General features: G+C 41.9%; 1 protein-coding gene across 2 annotated transcripts in view; it reads right to left on the reverse strand.

Annotated features, from left to right (window-relative positions):
- The window catches only part of HMCN1 (hemicentin 1), a 461,110-nt gene that overhangs the window by 255,897 nt on the left and 184,596 nt on the right, over positions 1-20,617 (reverse strand). For both annotated transcript variants that reach the window (XM_033960229.1, XM_033960228.1), the window contains exons 30-31: positions 12,234-12,388; positions 2,549-2,827 (exon numbers count right to left, since the gene is read on the reverse strand). In XM_033960229.1, the coding sequence (XP_033816120.1) occupies positions 2,549-2,827; positions 12,234-12,388 (434 nt within the window). The remainder of the gene's footprint in view (positions 1-2,548; positions 2,828-12,233; positions 12,389-20,617) is intronic.

A 20,617-nucleotide genomic window follows, 5' to 3' on the forward strand; every position in this document is an offset into this window, starting at 1 on the left:
AAACGATGGAGACTAAAACGGTGTGACTGCATTTTGAATACTAGATACAGTTCTGGTCACTTCATTAGAAAACAAACACAGCAGAACGAGAAAGAATGGCAAGCAAAATAATAAGAGAACAGAACACAAAGCTTTAAAAGAAAGGATGAACAGAATACATGCTGATTGCAGTGCACTAAACGCTAAGAAATCCATTTTATACCTACAAGATTTTTACCGGGGGGCAGGGGTGGACTGTGGCCACTCCTAAAAGTTATGTGCATTGTACAGTGTCGAATGGGTACAAGTGGTTCGCAACTACTGCGTCAAGATTAACGAAGACTAAGGGACGCTCGATGAAGTTACAGATTAATAGTTTTAAAACCAACAGATTGAATTGATTTTTCCACTCAGGGAATAGTTAAGCTCTGGAACGCGTTGCCAGAGGATGTGGTAAGAGCGGCTAATGGAGCTGGTTTTAACAAAATGTTTGGACATGTACCTGGAGGAAAAGTCCATAAACTGCTGTTGAGACAGACATGGGAGAAGACACTGCTTTCCCTGGATTGGTGGCTTAGACTGCTGCTACAATTTGGAGCTTTGCCAGGTACTCGTGACTTGGACTGGCCTCCGTGAAGACAGGATACTAGGCTAGATGGACCATTGGTCTGACCAGTGAGGTTATTCTTATGTTTTTATGTTATAGAATATGCCCAATGCGCCCTCTAATTAGGGACAGGCATTTAGGCCTGGTTTTAGCTGGCCTAAATGGATGTGCCTAAGTTATGTGAAGCAGGGGAAAATTCTAGAAACGGAGCCAGGAAAAGTATTATGGGCTGTGTCACAGTGGACAATGCATTGAAACTGTCAGGTCAGTGTGTAGTAGCACTCAAAAAAGCAAATAACAGGTTAGGAATTATTTAGCCTAAGTTAATTAAGAAACACCATTTAAAATGGCCAAAAAATGCAACATTAAAGCATCTACCGGCACCTAAAGAAAAGGTGCTGGAATCACACCTCTATAGGTGCTTTAGGCTGCCTAATGTCACTGTGGGCATGGCTAATGCTGGGAGTGGCGTTAGGCGACCTAAAGCACCTACATAGGTACAATGAACAACAAAGATAGGCGCCAGAAATGTAGGCCTGGAAAACCCTGGCCTACATTTCTAGTAGCTATTTTTTCTAGAGGCGTGATTCTGTATACGGTGCCTTTGCGTGATTGAAAAGCAATATTGGTGCCGTATAGAGAATCTGGCAGTATGTGTGTACACACATATTTTATAAAATACGCTGGTACAATGCAACTCCAGCCCTGTGAAGCCTAAACTACACCCCCTGGGAATGATTGTGTGCAGTTCTTGTAAAGGCATGGTCTTTGGTGTATATTCAGTACTTTTTAAGCATGAATACCGACATGCAATTTATGAACCTTTTTGGCACTTCTAAAACTGTACAGGGCTATGCACACATGAAAGCATACACCACCAATGAATAACATATTCTTGTATATTACAACCCCAGGAGGTGTCGGGGTGGGGGTGTTGGGGTGGCGTGTCAGGGTTCAAGGGGGCCTGGCAGCAGAAGGGATTGAGTATTCGTCCTGCCAATTTTGGATGGGGGATGTTGGAGGGTGTCAGGCAGGAGGGAGTGGGCATCCACTCCCTCCTGCCGACCTCAGGATAAAGGAAATATTGAAAGGAAGACATTTTGATGATATTTAGGACATCAACTGTAATGTGACAACAGCTCTGATGGGCATTCCAGAAAAAGAGTCCAAAATTGCTTTGAAGGGTAGACTAGGTGCAGGCATCAGTGCATAGCTTCCCAAGGGGAGTACTTCAAAGGTGACCATAGTGATATTCAGCAATGAGGTACGTAGCGCTTTATCTAGGATGAGTTCATAAACTTAATTGTCAGACCTCGCATGTCACATGTGCTCAATGTTGACTTCTATTTCTTGATTTGCCATAATCAAACACAGTTTATTTCAGTCAGTATATAGATCTATATTTTTTTATCCAATTCATGTTACCAAGTATGAACCAATGAATATTGTATTTGCCTTTTCTTACACTTAAAGTTTGTTAATTATTCTTACCCACATGAAACCTCATCTGCCAGTTCTTTACGCATTTGCCTGTAGTATCCATATCTGGGTAAATTAGTCAAGTCTGATTTACTCAACCACTACATACTAGCTAATCCTTTCTCAGAGGCCTAGTGGTAAAGCTGCTACCTAACCACCCTGAGGTTGTAGGATCAAATCCCAGTGCTGCTCCTTGTAACCCTGGGCAAGTCATTTAATCCTCCAAAGCCCCAGGTACAAAATAAGTAAAACAAGTCCCTTTCCCCCACCCCTCATTTCACATCATTCAGAATTTCTTGACAAAGACCAAAGCTAGAGCATAACAGTATTTGTCTCCATTACCCTTTTCAATATGGATTTTGGAGTTAAATTTGATCAATAAAAGTTTGTAACTTTATCACTGTGCAAAAGAGGGTTGAGATTCCCTGACAGCTTCTACAAGAAAAAAAAATGGCTACCCATATAAAACAAAGAACACAATACCATAGACATCCACATCGTAGGCTTTTTCAGCAGTTCCAGCAATGTTCATCACTTGGCAGGTGTATCTGGATGCATCGGAAACTTGGGCCCTAGAGATCTGAAGAAATTGTCCTTGATCTAAATACAGGGCCTGTGGATTGGAAATAATGCGTAATCCATCTTTATACCATGTGATGGCAGGCACAGGAACACCCTTTGCTTCACATTCCAAGGTGATTATGCTATTCTGCAAAATGGCAACCTCAGTGGTAATATTCCCTCCTTTAATACTAGGTGGAACTGTTTAAAAAAAACCAGGAAAAACAAATAAAGGTCAGTTTTATTATGTGCATGGATGCAATGAAATATCTGACTTGGAAATCTATATACATAACTTGAAGTATTGGAATGCTATAACTTACTGACAGGAAGTTCTGTTTCACGCAGTGAGTGGTGGACACCTGGAATGCTCTCCCAGAGGAGGTTATTGCGGAATCCACCGTTCTAGGATTTAAGGATAAACTAAATGCACATCTCCTTATGAGAGGCATAGAGTGATACGGATGATTAAAATTATGCCAGGGTACACCTGGCGGGGCCTCCGCGTGTGCGGATCGCCGGACTTGATGGACCTAAGGTCTGATCCAGAGATGGCAGCTCTTATGTTCTTATGTTCTAAGCTTTGAGTATCCCATCTGCTAATATGTAATCTCATGTACGATAACAAAATTCTACATTCATATTATTACACATCCATGTGGTAAAATCTATTTTTGTATACTCATTTTTCCTGTACCTCTATTATGATCATGACCATAAATGATTAAGAAGAGAGAGGTTTTGCCTGCTGGTTCAATTTCTACCTCACAACAGATAGAAATTAGTAGCTGGCGCTTTTTCTTCTTTTTTGTAATGCAGCATTCTAAAACCTTGGATTGAGCTGGCAGTTAAAATAGAAATATTGGACTAGCTTTCACCTGATGAGTTACAATTAATCTTCCTTAACATACCTTAGCCAGAATTTCACTTTATAATTACAAGTCATAAGAAAAGCCTCATTTTATAAATCAGACAGATAATTAAAACCATTTTCCTGCTCTCAGGCACAACCATCTTGATCCACAATTGAAAGTATTATGTGGAAACCTAAATAGTTTTTTCTGCCAACCCAAAATTTCTCATTTAGTTGTTACCACTTACCACAAAAGCAAAAACATATTACAATAATCATGAAAATATGATTCCAGTAAATGGCACTGTTCCACAGGGGGAAAAATGAAAAATTAGGTTCTTACCTAGATAATCTTCTTTTGTTAATATACACAGGAGGCTGTGCATTAGGTGATCAATCCATGCTCACAAACTGTTGCAGAAGGATGTCAATCACATCATTCAATTCCTCCTCCTTCACCAGTGGAGTATAGTGTCCTCTTCAGTTTGTATCAAAGCAATCGATCTCCACTGTAACAAAGGTAAAAAGAAGGAAGAGCAAGGGGAACTTCCCCAGAGATATCATACATTGCTGTTCTGCTCTGTAACTCATGAAAAAGAACAATAATTAGCAAGAACATGCAACTTAGATGTATCAATGAACCAAACTAGCACTATCATATAAGGAGCTCGAAAACTCAATAAACTCAGTACTTTATTAGTAATTAAATCATACATGTTCATCCAACTGTCAGGAGAAGAACTCCAATTCTGGACTATAGAGTTGAGGTAGAAAGCAAGAAAATTGCAAATTCACAGGACAAGCCATATAGAATTCTGTGTACATCAACAGAAAGAAGATTATCCAGGTAAGAACAAAATCTTTCATTCTGTTGCATAAATACAGGAGTCTGTACATGAAGTGACATACCATAGCAGTGTCAGACATCGAGAGTGGGATCAATGGGCCTGCTCGCAAAATTGCGGGCCCAAAAGCGGCATCTTCTTGAGCCAATATGTCCACTCTTTAGAACCTTGTAAAGGTATGAAGAGTAGACCAAGTAGCTGCTCTACAGATCTCCACAGGTGGAACTGTCCAGGACTCCACTCAAGAAGATGCCATACCTCTGGTCGAATGAGCTTTGAGAGAAATAGGAGAATGTTTGCCACAGCCAATGTATGTCGACAAAATTGCTATGCAAATTCATCTGGCGACAGAAGCCTTGGAAACTTGTCTGCTTCATCTTGACTGATAGGTTAGAACAAAAAGATGGTTGGAAAGTTGAGAATCATTGGTCCTTTGCAGACAGTGGAGTAAAACACTTTGCACATGCAGCCTCTACAATATCTTATCTTGCTTAGTCACACCCATAGGATGAAAAGCGGGCAAACAAACTTCTTGGTTGATGTAAAAGGCTGGCATAACCTTCAGTAGAAAGGAAGGTACCATGCACAGTGAAACCCCAGCCTCTATGATTCTGAAGAAGGGCTCTATGCAAGAAAGCCACCTGCAATTCCAAGATCCATTTCACTGAGACTATTGCCATCAGAAATACCATCTTCACTGTGAGATCCAGAAGGGATGCATCTTAGAGAGGCTCATATAGAAGCTTAAAAAGGCCCTTCAAGATGATATTAAGATTCCAGGCTGGTGCAACAGAGGCCTTTTTAAAAAATGGGTGACATCTGCCCTTTGAAGGGCAGTCTGCTTAAAGTGACTTTGGAGGCTGAATCACTTACCCATTGCCTGATCCAGAGCATCCTGAGGGCAGAAATAGCATACATTGACAACTTGCTCATGATCCCGATGATGTCATATAGTGTCTGCCACATAATCCACCCCTCCAGCACCAGATAGGTGCAGACCTCCTCCAGCAGGACTCCGCCTCAACCTGGTGTGGCAAGTACATGCCACAAACAAGGCTGCAACTGCAGCTTTGATTCCCAAAACTAGTGCTTCAAATTGCCTCTTAAGAACCATGTCTACCTTGCAATCTTGTGCATCTTTTAACATCATTCCTCCCTCATTATGGAGGGAGGTATATTTGGTTACTTGAGCCACTATGGAATCTACCTTCGGCTGACTAAACAGATGCTGAAATTCTGCAGCCATAGTTTTTGCCACTTTAAGGAGCCTTCTGGGTCTCCCATTGCTCAGTGACTAGCAAGGTGATGTCCAGAAGTGCAGGGAAAAAAGGTGGTCTGAGCATTTGAGCCACTTATGACCATGCACTGTGAGGTGGATGGCAGCTGGGGTTCCAACTTAAACTCCATATGCGCATGCATAATAAAATGTGACATTAGCCACCACACTGATGGATCTTCTCCCTAGTTGAGTGCAACTATTGCCTCTTGGCTCCTGGTACCTGACAGGGAACCAAAATCCTCCAAGAAAGCAGCTGAATCCTGGGACAATAAAGGCATGGAGTCTGACCTCCAATCCTCTCAGTCCTGTTCTGCTTGGTCACTTAGGCTGGGAACCAGCTTTCTCCAAGGCAGGGAGACCTCCAGAAGAAGGATCTCTCCCTGGTCCAATGCCAGCATGCCCCAAGCAGCGCAGAGTGCCCCTGACCCATCAAATAAGCTTTCCACAGGAGATTCACAAACTCTAAGGTAAATCCTTTAATAGATGGACTCATAGACTCCTGCACAAACTCAGATTGGCTTTTCTTAGGCTCCACAGCATCTGCATACTTGTGTTTCATGCCTTTGCTGTTTGTAGTCTCTGGGAGTGATTTTTTCCCTACCATTTGGACAGTCCCAGAGGACTCAGAGGAGGCTGAGCCCAAGTCTCCCGCCCCTCTCTCGCATGCCCCATGGCATTCGATACATGGACATTCCTCAACCAGCACAAAAATGGATGATATAGGGGCAGAAAAGTTTGAGGAGTCCATCCCCGTCAATTTTGAGTCAAATTGAGGGGTTTTGAGGCAGCTGAAGGCTTAAAAAAAAAAAAGATTGTTTAAAATCCAAGATGGCTGCTATCAGTGAATTTGCACCCAAAACAGCCTGTGGGGGCAACCCTGACATTTTATTTTTAAAAATGCAGGGAAGGGGGTTTTAGAGGTGGGGACCCTAGTTCAGGCCCCAGAAACCCTTAAAAATGACTTTTCCTGACCACCCCTTTCCCCACAATTTTCCCTATATATAATAATGGGTTGCACTGAAAGTGCTGTGCTGGTGCCTGCCTGTGTCAGCTTTGCTTCAGCCTGACTGAGTGAAGAAGACTTTTTACCACAAATCCTTGCTGGAATCAATCCACAACGGAAGATTTTTTGGGCTGCTAGTCAGACAGACACAGATTGAGGATTCCACCCCCACAGATCCTCGCAGCGTGATGGGGTGAGACTAAAAAGCAGCTGGCTTCCTGAAACTCAACAGGATACACACAGGGCTCTCAGAGCCTGCACTCAAGCCTCTAATAAATCAGAAGGCAAACTTGCTCCTAGGTGAATGGACTCCAACCCTCAAAGATGCACACAGCAGGCTGGCTCAACAGGTAAACCTGGGGGTTGCCCTGTGAGCTGAAGCTCGCCCTTGTAGACTCTGCATTGTCTCCCAAGCAGAGTAGCCCCAAATATGGGGTCCTCTTGACATCAAAGCCTCCCAAAACAGAAGAAATATAGCCAAAAATAATAAAAACTGAACAGAGCAGATCAGAACAAACCTTATCAGTTTGCTTGCAAAAGAAAAAACTGAAAAGGAGATGAAGGAGGAGGAACTGAAAGATGTGATTGACATCCTTTTGCAAACAGTTTGCAAGCAAGGATTGATCACCTAACATACAGACTAGAGAATGACACGGTGGCGGTTTACCCGCGGCCACCGCATTTTAGCCGCGGGTCACCGCCGAAAACGGGGAAGAAAACTAGCAGTCGCTGCGGCGACGGGGACAAGGCCATTCACCGCCCGCGGGGCGGTGAATGGGTCTTGTCCCCGCAGTGAGGCATGAAGGATCGCGCGGTCCCCGCAGCTCACACCCGCCTGCCCAATCGATTCTAGTGTTTAGCCAGCTTTCTCCCTTCTCCTCACCTTAGTTTGTAGATTTTCTTTTTCGGCGACCTGCACGCTATCAAAGAGCCACTGCTGCTCAGTTTCGATCTTCTGCTCTGACGCAACCGGAAACAGGAAGTTGCAGCAGAGCAGAAGATTGAACACTGAGCAGCCGCGCGTGTGCGGCTCTTTGGGAAAGCGTGCAGGTCGCTGAAAAAGAAAGCCTGCAAATTAAGGTGAGATTAAGGGAAAAAAGCTAGATGGGGTTTAAAAGAAGAGACACACTGGTATGGAAGAGGAAGATAGGGGAAATCTGGACACAGGAAGGTAACAGAAAGAGGGGAAATTATGTGCATGGGGCATAGGGACAGAGACAAAAAGGGGACATGCCATGGGGATGGTATATGGACACAGGGGGGGCAATGGCAGATACATAGGGGAGATATTAGAAATGGGGAAAATAGGAGCACAGAAGCGAGATGGTTTGTGGGGATGGGACAGGGATCGATCTCGCAGGCTCCAGTGGCTTGCACAAATTACATTGTAACGTGCCATGAAAATAAGAGGGAGGAAGGTAGATAGATAGGCCACGCGAGAGGAGCTGAAGGGTAGTAGAAAGGAACAGATGGTAAAGGAGGGAGGGAAGGGTGGTGGTGGAAAGGAATAGGACAGACATTGAAGGAGGGTGGAGATGAACAGACCCTGAAGGGAAATGTGGAAGACAGAATGGGAAGAAGACAGATGCCAGACTATGAGGGAGCGGAGGGAAGAAGATGGGTGCTAGACCAATTTGGGGGGGGGTGAAGGGAGAGGCACAGTAACAGCAAATGGAAGACGCAGAGAGAAGACACACAGTGGATGGAAGGAATTCAATGAGAAGATGTGGAAAGCAGAAACCAGACAACAAAGGTAATATTTAACTAAGTTTTAAAGTTTTAAAGAATGTTTCCTTTATACGTAAATAAAGAAAAGTATATAAAATCGTACCCGTTTGAGGCTTTTATGTATGCAGCGGTGACGGTGACGGGGCGGTGAATGGGGTTGCAGTGGCGGTGACGGGGCGGTGAATGGGGTGGCAGTGGCGGTGACGGGGCGGTGAAGGGAATGGCGGTGACGGGGCGGTGCAGAGGATGGTGAGACGGGGACGGGGCGGTGACGGGGACCAATTTTTTCACCGTGTCATTCTCTAATACAGACTCCTATGTTTATATAAGAGAAGCTGCTTTTCAATTAGACTTATATAGAACAGTCATATCCATCTTAAAGGGCATCACAGTTTCCTCATGTCTGAGGGATACTGTAAATCTACTAATCTCTCCTATTGATGATTTAATGAACACTGTAGTATATTTAATTACCTACCCAGCTGAAAATTTGTGCAATAAAGCTACTTTTACTCAAATGACTCAGTTCAATGGACTTGGAGGTACACCGAGGAAGGACAGAAGGACAACTTTAACAGTTACATCAGAAAATGGGCCTGATTTATTAAGCTCTCTTCCCACAGACACAAAACAAGAGAAAATCTTTAATAAATTAGATCTTTGAGGGTTGATATCCATTCTGACTTCTGTGGCACTTGCTAGTTAGCATTGGGGCATCTAAGAGCAGAGCCAGGAGTTAGAACAAGAGTTGCCATACTGGAACAGACTGAAGGTCATTGTGAGGACCTGCAAGGTAGAATGCCACAATAAAAATATGTGCTGAGATATGAACACACAACCTCTGGAAGATGGGAACAGGGTTTTTACCCGGTGAGCCACAGCTGTTTCCTTTCAGTTATGGGGGTTTCTACCATGACAGCTTAGTGATCCTAGCCATGTGAAGGTGAAAATACCTGACAAGATCATAGCTTAGCAGATCCCCAAGCTATCATATCAGATATGAGGAAGAAATACATTAGTGGAAGTTGCCTGTGGCTCAATGAGTAAAAGCCCTGTTTCCATCTTCAGAAGTTATAGGTTCAAATCCCACCACATATTTTAATTGTGCCATTCTACCTTGCAGGTGCACCTTTATGATCTCACAATGAGGTCAACATTGTGCAGCTACACACCTCTATTTGCAATGAAGTAGAAGCCATGCTAAGGTCTGTATCTGGGGTTTTTTTTCAGTTTTTAAGCTTTTGCAAATGAAGTTATGTATGCAATCTATATATATATTTCATGTGCTTTCTTTGCTTTCAAGAATGAGCTTATTGGAGCACTGTTTAGTCAGAAAAAAAGGGTAGCTTTTAAGCAAGAAACCTAAAGCTGTGTTTTTCATGTGCTGCGCGGATCTTTTCCTCTAATTAGCAAGTAGCATTTCTGCTGTTTGTCCACAAAAATAGAAGGTTTTGCATGCAATATATCTGTTTTAATGTGCCCTTTTTATATGGTGCCTTATTAAATGTATTTTGAGCTTAATAAAGCAAAAATAAAAACCCAGAGAGCTTTTTTAGCAGATCGCATTAAAGACGTCCAAACGGTGCTTAAGTTATGTCCATAGAAATCAGGTCTATCTGAAGCCCAAACTATGCTCAAAAGTAGACCAGGTTACAATGTAGGCGTAAGATGGACGCTCTAGGTTTCTCAGCTTTATGCAAATGAATCAAAGGATGCCTATATTGAAGCCTCGCCCAAACCACACCCATTTCACGCCCACGCCTAGTCTGTTAGGTGTGAATTTTCCCAATGGGTGTCCATGAAATTGTTGAGGCACCTACAAAGTGACATCCACATCCTTTGGACATCCATGTGCTAATTATCGCTCATAAGGATCCTTCAATGGATCATTAACCACTTCGTTTGGATGCCTAAGTTCCGCTCAGCGTTAGACAGGACTTAGGCACCCACTAGGTGCCCTTTATAGAATCAGAGCCTAACAGGAGAGTTCTACTCCTACATCAAGTTTTCAGCATGGAAAAGTATTCAAGGCATCGAAACAGGACAGAAACAACAGATATTTGTGAAAACACACTTATGCACCCAATTAAAGAACAGTGCCATTTAATGAATCCAGCCCTAAATGCAAATAATTCCTCCATTAACTACATCATGTGGAATAGGAGAACTGCATCAATGTACAGCAACGTAACAACTTTAATTCTTAACAAAGCAGTTAAAATGGTGCTGTTTAGGGTTGCCAGATTTTCCAATCGTAAAATACGGACCTCCTAGACCCGGCCCGCCCAGTTCTGCTCATCCCCAGCCTATAGTACCCTAATCCCGACCCCAGTCCCGCCCAAGCCCTGCCCCCGCTGCACGAACGTATTTCCTCCCTGCCCAACGGGATTTGAGGAGGCTTTTCAAAACCCAAAGTGCTGGGTTTTGAAAAGCTATCCGGACCCCGAGACATGTCCGCAAAAGGAGGACATGTCCGGGAATATCCGGACGTCTGGTAACCCTAGTGCGGTTAATATAACTTCGATAAGTGACAGTAGACATGCATTTAAGTGTGTTATCTTTATGGTAACTGTAAGGAAAGATGTTAGGTAGAGAATGACATGGTGACAGATTTCATCACTGTTCCCGTCCCCACGGATAACCGTGGGAAACCATCTTCATGTCATTCTTTAAGGAGAGAGGGAAGAATCAGAGTATGAATGGGCTCAGCCACTGACCCACAAGCTTTGCTTTGAAGAATGCTGGTATAGAAGGACTGAGGTTGAAACAGACACTACAAAATGACAGTCTCTGGTATCCAGAGCAGATATTGTGATGTCATAATGCCTCATTCCACCAGTGCCTAAGAGCCAATCACATCAGTGATGTCACAATGGCTTCATTATTCTTGGCTCCCATAAGAATCAGAGTATGAATGGCCACAACCACTGACCCTCAAGCTTTGCTTTGAAGAATGCTGGTATAGAAGGACCGAGGTTGAAATAGACACTACAGAATGACAGTCTCTGGTATCCAGAGCAGATATTGTGATGTCATAATGCCTCATTCCACCAGTGCCTAAGAGCCAATCACATCAGTGATGTCACAATGGCTTCATTATCCTTGGCTCCCATAAGAATCAGAGTATGAATGGCCACAACCACTGACCCACAAGCTTTGCTTTGAAGAATGCTGATATAGAAGGACTGAGGTTGAAACAGACACTACAGAATGACAGTCTCTGGTATCCAGAGCAGATATTGTGATGTCATAATGCCTCATTCCAAAAGTGCCTAAGAGCCAATCACATCAGTGATGTCACAATGGCTTCATTATCCTTGGCTCCCATAAGAATCAGAGTATGAATGGCCACAACCACTGACCCGCAAGCTTTGCTTTGAAGAATGCTGGTATAGAAGGACCGAGGTTGAAATAGACACTACAGAATCAGTGATGTCACAATGGCTCACATAAGAATCAGAGTATGAATGGCCACAACCACTGACCCGCAAGCTTTGCTTTGAAGAATGCTGGTATAGAAGGACCGAGGTTGAAATAGACACTACAGAATCAGTGATGTCACAATGGCTCACATAAGAATCAGAGTATGAATGGCCACAACCACTGACCCGCAAGCTTTGCTTTGAAGAATGCTGGTGTAGAAGGACTGAGGTTGAAATAGACACTAGAAAATGGTATGGGATTATTTCTCGCGGTTATCCATGGGGACGGGAACGGTGATGAATTTTGCCACCATGTCATTCTCTAATGTTGGGCATGCCCCAGCATTCAAAGCACAGACTTTGTAGTTACCGTGCATTCATTTTTAGCTAGTGAGGCACTTTGGTAAAAGGACCTCTTAGAAACAGAAAAATAGTTGGGAATAGGCCAAAATGTCATTTTTACAGGAAACAACTTACCATTGACATCCAGTTTGATCTCCTTAGTCTGTTTGCCAGCTGTGTTAGTAGCAGTGCACTGATAGCTTCCCTTGTCGCTTAGACGAGAGCTTTTTATTTGTAGGATCTGACCTTTGTTCAGAAGTTCGTAATTGGAATCTCCCAGAAATAAAGGCCTGAAAGACAGTGTAACTTTTTAGGGAACAGTGAAAGCACTCCTATATGGATGATGCAATATACTTTTGCAAAAAATTCAATGAAAAGCAAGGCAGAATATTTGGCCAATATAGTCATTTTATAAGGCATCCTACCACTGAGAAACACGCAACCTCTTGAAGAATAGCAAACCATTATGTTGAAGAGAGAATGGCTTTTTCTTGCTTTTAAATACAATAACTGTAAAAGTTATATTAGTCTTGATTTTGTCTAACTGGTGTGTGTGATCACAGTGAATGCCCAAAACAGCATCTGCATTCCACTTGGAGTAGAGGGTGGCCTAGTGGTTAGGGCTGATACCTCAACATACAGAGGTTCCGAGTTTGATCCCAGCCTGCTCCTTGTCACTCTGGGCAAGTCACTTGGCACACCATTGCACCAGGTACCATAGTTAGATTATAAACCTACAAGGACAAATAGGGAAAATACCTAAGACTACCTGATTACCATTCAATGTATTATAAACTATGAATCTCTTTATGAAAAGGCGGTCAATTAATCCAATCACTTACACAATTAAGTTACAGTTTGCAAGCTAGTTGCAAAATTGTGAACCCAAGTTTATAGAATTAGGGAGACAGTCTCCAGTTTCGTGCACCACGTGGCTTAAAGCTAAAGAACTGAGCTGTGCGTGAAGACAGGGCCAGTGCAAGAGGTAGCAGAGCAGTGTTCGTGGCGGGTTTTGGTATCCCCCAAGAATTAATGCTCCTCCTGCCATGCTCATCGCAGTTATCGCTTTGTGTTGGCTCTGACTAGTTCTTAGATGCCTCTCTGCTAGGATGGTTTCCTTCACTGGATCAACATAAGAATCTGTCAAAGATGCTATACATGAACATTGAAGACCAAAGAGATCTTTTTTTTTTTTCAAATGTATCATCATCTGAAAAAGTTACCTTTATAACTTTAAAAACATCATAGAAACATAGAAAGATGACGGCAGAAAAGGGCTATAGCCTATCAAGTCTGCCCACTCCACTGACCCACCCCTTTAAGTCTACTGACCCCCTTTAAGACTACTACCACTCTACTGACCTACCCCTGTAAGTCTATAAGTCTATAAGTCAATTAATCCAATCACTTACACAATTAAGTTACAGTTTGCAAGCTAGTTGCAAAATTGTGAACCCAAGTTTATAGAATTAGGGAGACAGTCTCCAGTTTCGTGCACCACGTGGCTTAAAGCTAAAGAACTGAGCTGTGCGTGAAGACAGGGCCAGTGCAAGAGGTAGCAGACCAGTGTTCGTGGCGGGTTTTGGTATCCCCCAAGAATTAATGCTCCTCCTGCCATGCTCATCGCAGTTATCGCTTTGTGTTGGCTCTGACTAGTTCTTAGATGCCTCTCTGCTAGGATGGTTTCCTTCACTGGATCAACATAAGAATCTGTCAAAGATGCTATACATGAACATTGAAGACCAAAGAGATCTTTTTTTTTTTTTCAAATGTATCATCATCTGAAAAAGTTACCTTTATAACTTTAAAAACATCATAGAAACATAGAAAGATGATGGCAGAAAAGGGCTATAGCCTATCAAGTCTGCCCACTCCACTGACCCACCCCTTTAAGTCTACTGACCCCCTTTAAGACTACTACCACTCTACTGACCTACCCCTTTAAGTCTATACCCTAGTGACCCTATTCCTTGACTTGATCCTCGTAGGGATCCCACCTAGGTATCCCATTTATTCTTAAAGTCTGGGATGCTGCTGGTCTCGATCACCTGCACTGGAAGTATTAAGTGTAGAGAAGAGGTATATACCATTCTGCTACAGCTGCAATGACACCCACCACTCTATAACATACAATTTTATCTCCCTATGTTATAACTTGGATTTTACACAACTAATATTTTTTCCTATCCATGTAGCTGGCCAGGCATTAATGAGATAAGAGTGGAGGAGTGGCCTAGTGAATAGGTCTACAACCTCAGCACCCTGCAGTTTCAGGTTCAAGCCTAGCACTGCTTCCTGTGACCCTGGGCAAGTCACTTAACACTCATACTCTTGCCAGAATCTTTCAAAGAACTGTGTAGCTGATCAAACATGGGATGCATAACAGCGATCTGATTTTCTGTTCTCCTATTTAAATTGCAACTTTTTCTCTTTCTTGCCTCTGTTTGACAAATTCATCACCTAAAAAGACCGACCTTCGCTCACTACGCATTTTCCCCCTACAAACCCGAAGCAATCTCTCAGGCAATTCCTACCTCTCTCACATTCCCTCCCCTTGCAACCCTTTTTCTTCTGAAACATTCCCCTCATGCATTTGTAATTTGCTGAATGTCCAGCCTTCTTTCGATCTGAACCGCCTAGAAGTCGTCTGACTATGGTGGTATAGAAAAATAAAGTTATTATTATTATTATAAGTATGCTTATTATGTAAGCATGTCCATATAGCAGTATATCAGATTATGAATAAACTGTAGACTACCAATGTTACTGTTAACACTTTTTTTTTCATTACTGTTCCCCTTTGCCCAGCAACTTTGATTTTTTTTATCTCTACAACAGAAGCAAGAATCCTTACTTTATTCAACCCTTCAATCTGTCTTTGATAAATTTGTCCCTCTTAAGATTCTCAAACCTCATGCTAGGCATTTGGTTCCCTGGTACTGTTGCCCTCTTTATCTCATGAAGGGGCAACTCTGCCAGCTGGAACGTAGATGACATGCTCCCTCTGCTGAATACCTGCAGGAATTTAAGGAATTCTTCTACAGTATACTTATCTGCAATTACGAAAGCTAAGAACAAATTTCCACTGCATGGTTTCAGAGAGATCCCACTTCTGCCAAGCTGTTTAAGTTCCTCAGGAAGAAAGCCTTCTCCTATTCCCTTCCCCCTGTATTCAATTATCTCTCAGCTGACATCCTAACATCTGGTTTTGTCTTAATTTCTCCCTACAGACTCCCCCTTCTATTGCTTCTACTCTCATCCAAACTATGACACCTGATAACCACTCTACCTCACCTCCTTCCCTCAGCAATGCATTCCTCTCTCCTTCACTTATAGACACTACCTCACACTCAGTTCCTCCCTCTATTCCCCACAAAACCACTATGTCAGCCCTTTCAGTAACTTAAAAATTTTGCATTTCCAACAATTCAAGAAAGAGCAGCGAAACGTTGACTCAGAAGGGCACAATTATCTTCATCTACACCCATCCTGCACCCTGTACTCCTCCACCTTCTTAAATGACCCCCTCCCTCAAAAAATTGTTAAACAATTCTCTGCACCATTTGTTCCCTAATTCCACTCCATCATTCATACTAGCCTTCAGATTGACTGTTTCCCTGTTCAATGGAAACAGCCTCCTGTCTTTCTACAACTGAAGATCCTAAATCTGATGCCTCATCCCCTTGAACTATCTCCCTATTTCTAACTTGTTCTTCCTATCAATACTGACTGTAAAAATTGATTCCACCCAACGTGAATCTCTTTTGGAAAAAAAAGTAATACTTTTCACCCCAAGCAGACTGGCTTCCATCAACACTATATCACAGAACAAACTTACTGGCTTCATACACCTTAAACTAGACCCTGTTCAAGAAGTCCTTCTATTATCACTTGAGCTCTCAGTGACTTTTGATCTGGGACCTTTTTTTTGAGACACACTAGGTGGCACTGAGTAGCTTGAAACCTCACAAATAACCTCCATTTTTCACTTTGTTGATATCTGTTTTTGTCTCCGAGCTACAGCAGTTTTTGTGAAAGTGTGTTTTCGTGATCAGCTATTTTTCATCATGTGCAACCTCAATGAGCAGGGCTACAGCATGAAGTTCTGTTTTAAATTGGGTAAGACCGGTACAGAAACTTATGAAATGTTAAAAGTGGCTTATGGGGAACATGTCATGAGTCATGGAAGGTGTTTTGAATGGTATTCATGCTTCAAAATTGGTCAAGAATCAGTGGAAGAAGATTCACGAACTGGAAGACCATCAATGTCAACTGATGATGATCATGTGGATCAAGTGAGGGTTCTTGTGCACGTTAATCAGCGATTAACTGTTAAAGAATTAGCAGAGGAATGCAACAGCTCCATTTGGTCATGCCACAACATTGTAACAGAGAAGTTGGGGATGTCAAGTTTCAGTCAAGAGGAATTAGGCCTGCTCAGCCAGCAGGAAATCCCTAGCCTCAAAGGCTGATCATAGCAACATAGTAACATAGTAGATGATGGCAGATAAAGACCCAAATGGTCCATCCAACTTGATTCAATTTAAATTTTTTAAATTTTTCCTTCTTAGCTATTTCTGGGCAAGAATCCAAAGCTCTACCCGGTACTGTGCTTGGGTTCCAATTGCCGAAATCTCCGTCAAAACCGACTCCAGCCCATCTACACCTTCCCAGCCATTGAAGCGCTCCACAGCCCATCCTCTCCCAAACGGCAATATACAGATAGATACAGCCCGTGCAAGTCTGCCCAGTACTGGTCTTAATATTATTTTCTGATTCTAGATCCTCTGTATTCATCCCATGCTTTTTTGAACTCCGTCACCATTTTCCGCTCCACCATCTCTCTCGGGAGCGCATTCCAGGCATCCACCACCCTCTCCGTAAAGTAGAATTTCCTAACATTGCTCTTGAATCTACCACCCCTCAACCTCAAATTAAGTCCTCTGGTTTTACCAATTTCCTTTCTCTGGAAAAGATTGCCTTGGTCTCTGGATATAGACTGAACACATCAAAGTCTGAGATTATGCCACTGAATTGTGCTCAAGATAAACATGAAATGGACTCACATGGTTTTCTTTGGAATCCAACAAAGATTAAATATCTAGGTGTTTATGTGGACCCCACTCTGGAGGATATGGAGCAGTACAACACAGATTATATTCTAAATACCATCAAGGATTCCACTCGGAAATGGTCACCTCTCAAGTTGACCTGGTGGGGCCGACTGGATATCATTAAAATGATGCTACTTCCCAAAATAAATTATATCCTGAGCATGGTTCCATTTTTGCTCAAATGACATACATACCATGACATTGAACGCTGTTTGAGTGCATTTTTATGGCAAAATAAACAACCACGAATTGCGCTACATAAATTGAAGCAACCCAAAGAGATGGGGGGAGTAAATTTCCCTGACTTTTTGCACTACCACCAAGCTTTCATTATGCGCCATGGCTCGATGTGGTTAGATTCTAATTCCAATCCTAATTCTCCTATTTGGTTAAAACTGGAAAAGAGTCTGCATGGGTCAACTCACCTTGCCTACACTTTATTTGTACCTTTACGAGCAATGGATAAATGCCAACCTATTTTCTACTCCACTCACGAAGTACTCAAAGCCTACAACTTGTTTGAAATTAAATGGCATGAATCTCGTTGAAACTTGCTGTGGCATAACGATCATATCAAGATACAGAACAGATCACTTGATTGGAAGTTGTGGCAGAATTGTGGCATCTGGACTCTTCAAGATTTACTAAAGGACTCCCAATGGATGACCTTTGAGGATCTTCACACTCGTTATCATTTGCCCCATCATCAACAATATCGTTGGATACAATTGAGACACTGCATGAAAGCTCTGTATCCGGATTTAGGGAAATTGGGAACTACTCCAGCATTGATTTCTCAAACTTCGTTAATTAATAAAAATAAAAAAGGAGTCGCCTCAAGATGGTATGTTCTATTGAGAAAATCTTCAAATTATTCCCTGTCAAAGGGGGAAAAGTTAGTTGAGAGCTGCTTTTTCATAGATTGTAAGCGTCCTGGATTATGGATTAAAAGCATCTCTGAAGAGGAAGCTTTTTAATGCTCCTTTAAATTTATCAATATTTGGTTCTTCCTTTAGATAGGAGGGCAGGGAGTTCCTGATTTGGGGTGCTGTAACAGCAAATGATGTGGTACATCACACATGAAAAGTTGTCTCTGAAAGAAGAAGAAATCTATGCCTGAATGTTGAAGGGAAATACCTTCCTTCCAGAGAGAACCTACTTCCATGGATAAGAGTGCAAATGCGTGAAGGGAGGTGACTAGGAGACAAATACATATTCTGAGGGCCTTTGGGATAGGATGTACCATATGTGCTGCCCCAAGACAAAGTAACCCCTACATAGTTTATTTACAATTCCAACAACAAAAGTTTTCAGCCTTGGACTGGTTTACTAGCTAAGCAGTCTCCTTACGAGAGGCATAGAGGGATATGGGTGACTAAAACTACATCAGGTGTATACCTGACTGGGCCTCCGTGTGTGCGGATCGCCGGACTCGATGGACCATGGGTCTGATCCGGAGATGGCAGTTCTTATGTTCTTAAATGTCTAATTATTTTAAATTATATTACATTTTTGTGCTGGCTGACTAAAAAATACCCCAAGCTACAATGAAACCAGTTTTTGATTCCAGTGCAAACCGGACCATTTCCAACTCTATTGCCTCTATTGACTAACTTCTTTTGTTGGTCTGTTTACATTAGACTAATTTATTAAATATTATTTTCAAATATTGTTCAACATTTCTATTTACATTTTCCCACTGTCTGCCAACATTCCTTTTCTCTGACTGTTGATATATACAAAGACCTGAAAAGATGTTGCATCTAAACCTACAAATGACTATAGTAATTCAAAGGAAAACTCAGCAAAACAAGTTGTCATTCCTGTAACAAGTGTGTTCAAAGAAAATGTACAACTAGTATGACTATTTACTCGCTAAAGAATTGCTTTGAACAAGGACAGGGTACGGTACTGGAGTTCAAGAAGGGATTGGACAATTTTCTGAAGGAAAAGGGGATAGAGGGCTAGTATACATGTCCTGGACCTGATGGGCCGCAGTGTGAGCGGACTGCTGGGCATGATGGACCTCAGGTATGACCCAGCAGAGGCAAGACTTATGTTCTTAGTGTTTGTCCTTATGTCATTTGGTTGCAACTTTCATTACAGTAAATTTCTGAAGAGTGAGCCTTTCTGAATGATGAGGAAAAACAATTAAAAAAAAAAAAAAGTCCAACTAAACATTACGGAAGCTCAGTGTAATATATTACAAGCTGTCTCAGTATCTGCTGTTAAAGATTCTACTGTGATACATGCTAAAATAGAATCAATGGAAAATATGCATAGAGTGAGAAATCTCCGCTTGGTCAATTTCCCTGTAACTCATCTGTTATCCCCTGAAATTTTGTTAAGGAAATTTTTCAAAGAAATACTGGGATTGCCCAATGCAGAGAATTTTCCAATACATAATTATTATTATGTTCCTCAAAAGAAGAAGGAATCTGCCCAGGAGGTAGACCATTTTGTCGCAACTGAAATTAATTGAACTGAATTTTTGGAAGATACTCAAGATGTGATTCAGAGTCGGTCTACCCTGGTAATAACATGCATGAGTGAGATAGATAAAATGTTAATCATGAAACTTTACTTCAAAAATAGGTTAACAAAGTTCTGTGGCGATTTGGTTAGAATCTTTCCTGATGTCTCTAGAGCTACTCAATTTAGAAGGAAAGAGTTTTTGAGGTTAAAAGGTAGAGTTTTGGCCCTAGAGGCATCCTTTTATCTGAAATCTCCTTGTAAATGTTTAGTCAAATTACAAGATGTTGAATATGTTTTTTGGGATCCTATTCAATTACAACAATTTTTAGTTGCTAGAGAACAGAAATAAGTTTAATTTTTTTTTGTTGTTTCATTCCTAAGAACTAAGAGGAGAACATGGATCCCTATTATAGTAAGGAATGATTCAAGGTTCGCGAAGGTGAACTGAGAATCATTTCCTTTATCTTTTCTTATACTTTACTGATGAAATTGTATCAAGTCTCCCCTTTTAGTGGGCTTAAAAAGGAATTATGTATGATTGATTATGTATCTTGTTTTGATGATCCCTTTTTTTCCTTGTATTATTGGATAATGTATTATTCAAATTTATAATAAAAAAAACTTATTGAACAAAAAAAAACAAAAAAAAAGTCTACATGAGCACCTGAAAACACCGAGGACCCGCTACTCAAAAGTTCCTATTAAAATCCTGTGTGCCATTGCAGTGCCGGTAAATTTTCACGGAGTCTTCACACGTGTAGTGAAAATCAAACAAATAGTGCAAACACACTTAGTGATTAAGGGCTCCTTTTACGAAACCGCGGTAGCGGCTTTAACGCGCGTGACTTTTCATCACGCGCTAACCCCCGCGCTAGCTGAAAAACTACCGTGGCTTCGTACAAGGAGCCCTAAATAACAAGTAAAAGTTTT

The sequence above is a fragment of the Geotrypetes seraphini genome, chromosome 10 (genome assembly GCF_902459505.1).
Source record: "Geotrypetes seraphini chromosome 10, aGeoSer1.1, whole genome shotgun sequence".
NCBI lineage: Eukaryota > Metazoa > Chordata > Amphibia > Gymnophiona > Dermophiidae > Geotrypetes > Geotrypetes seraphini.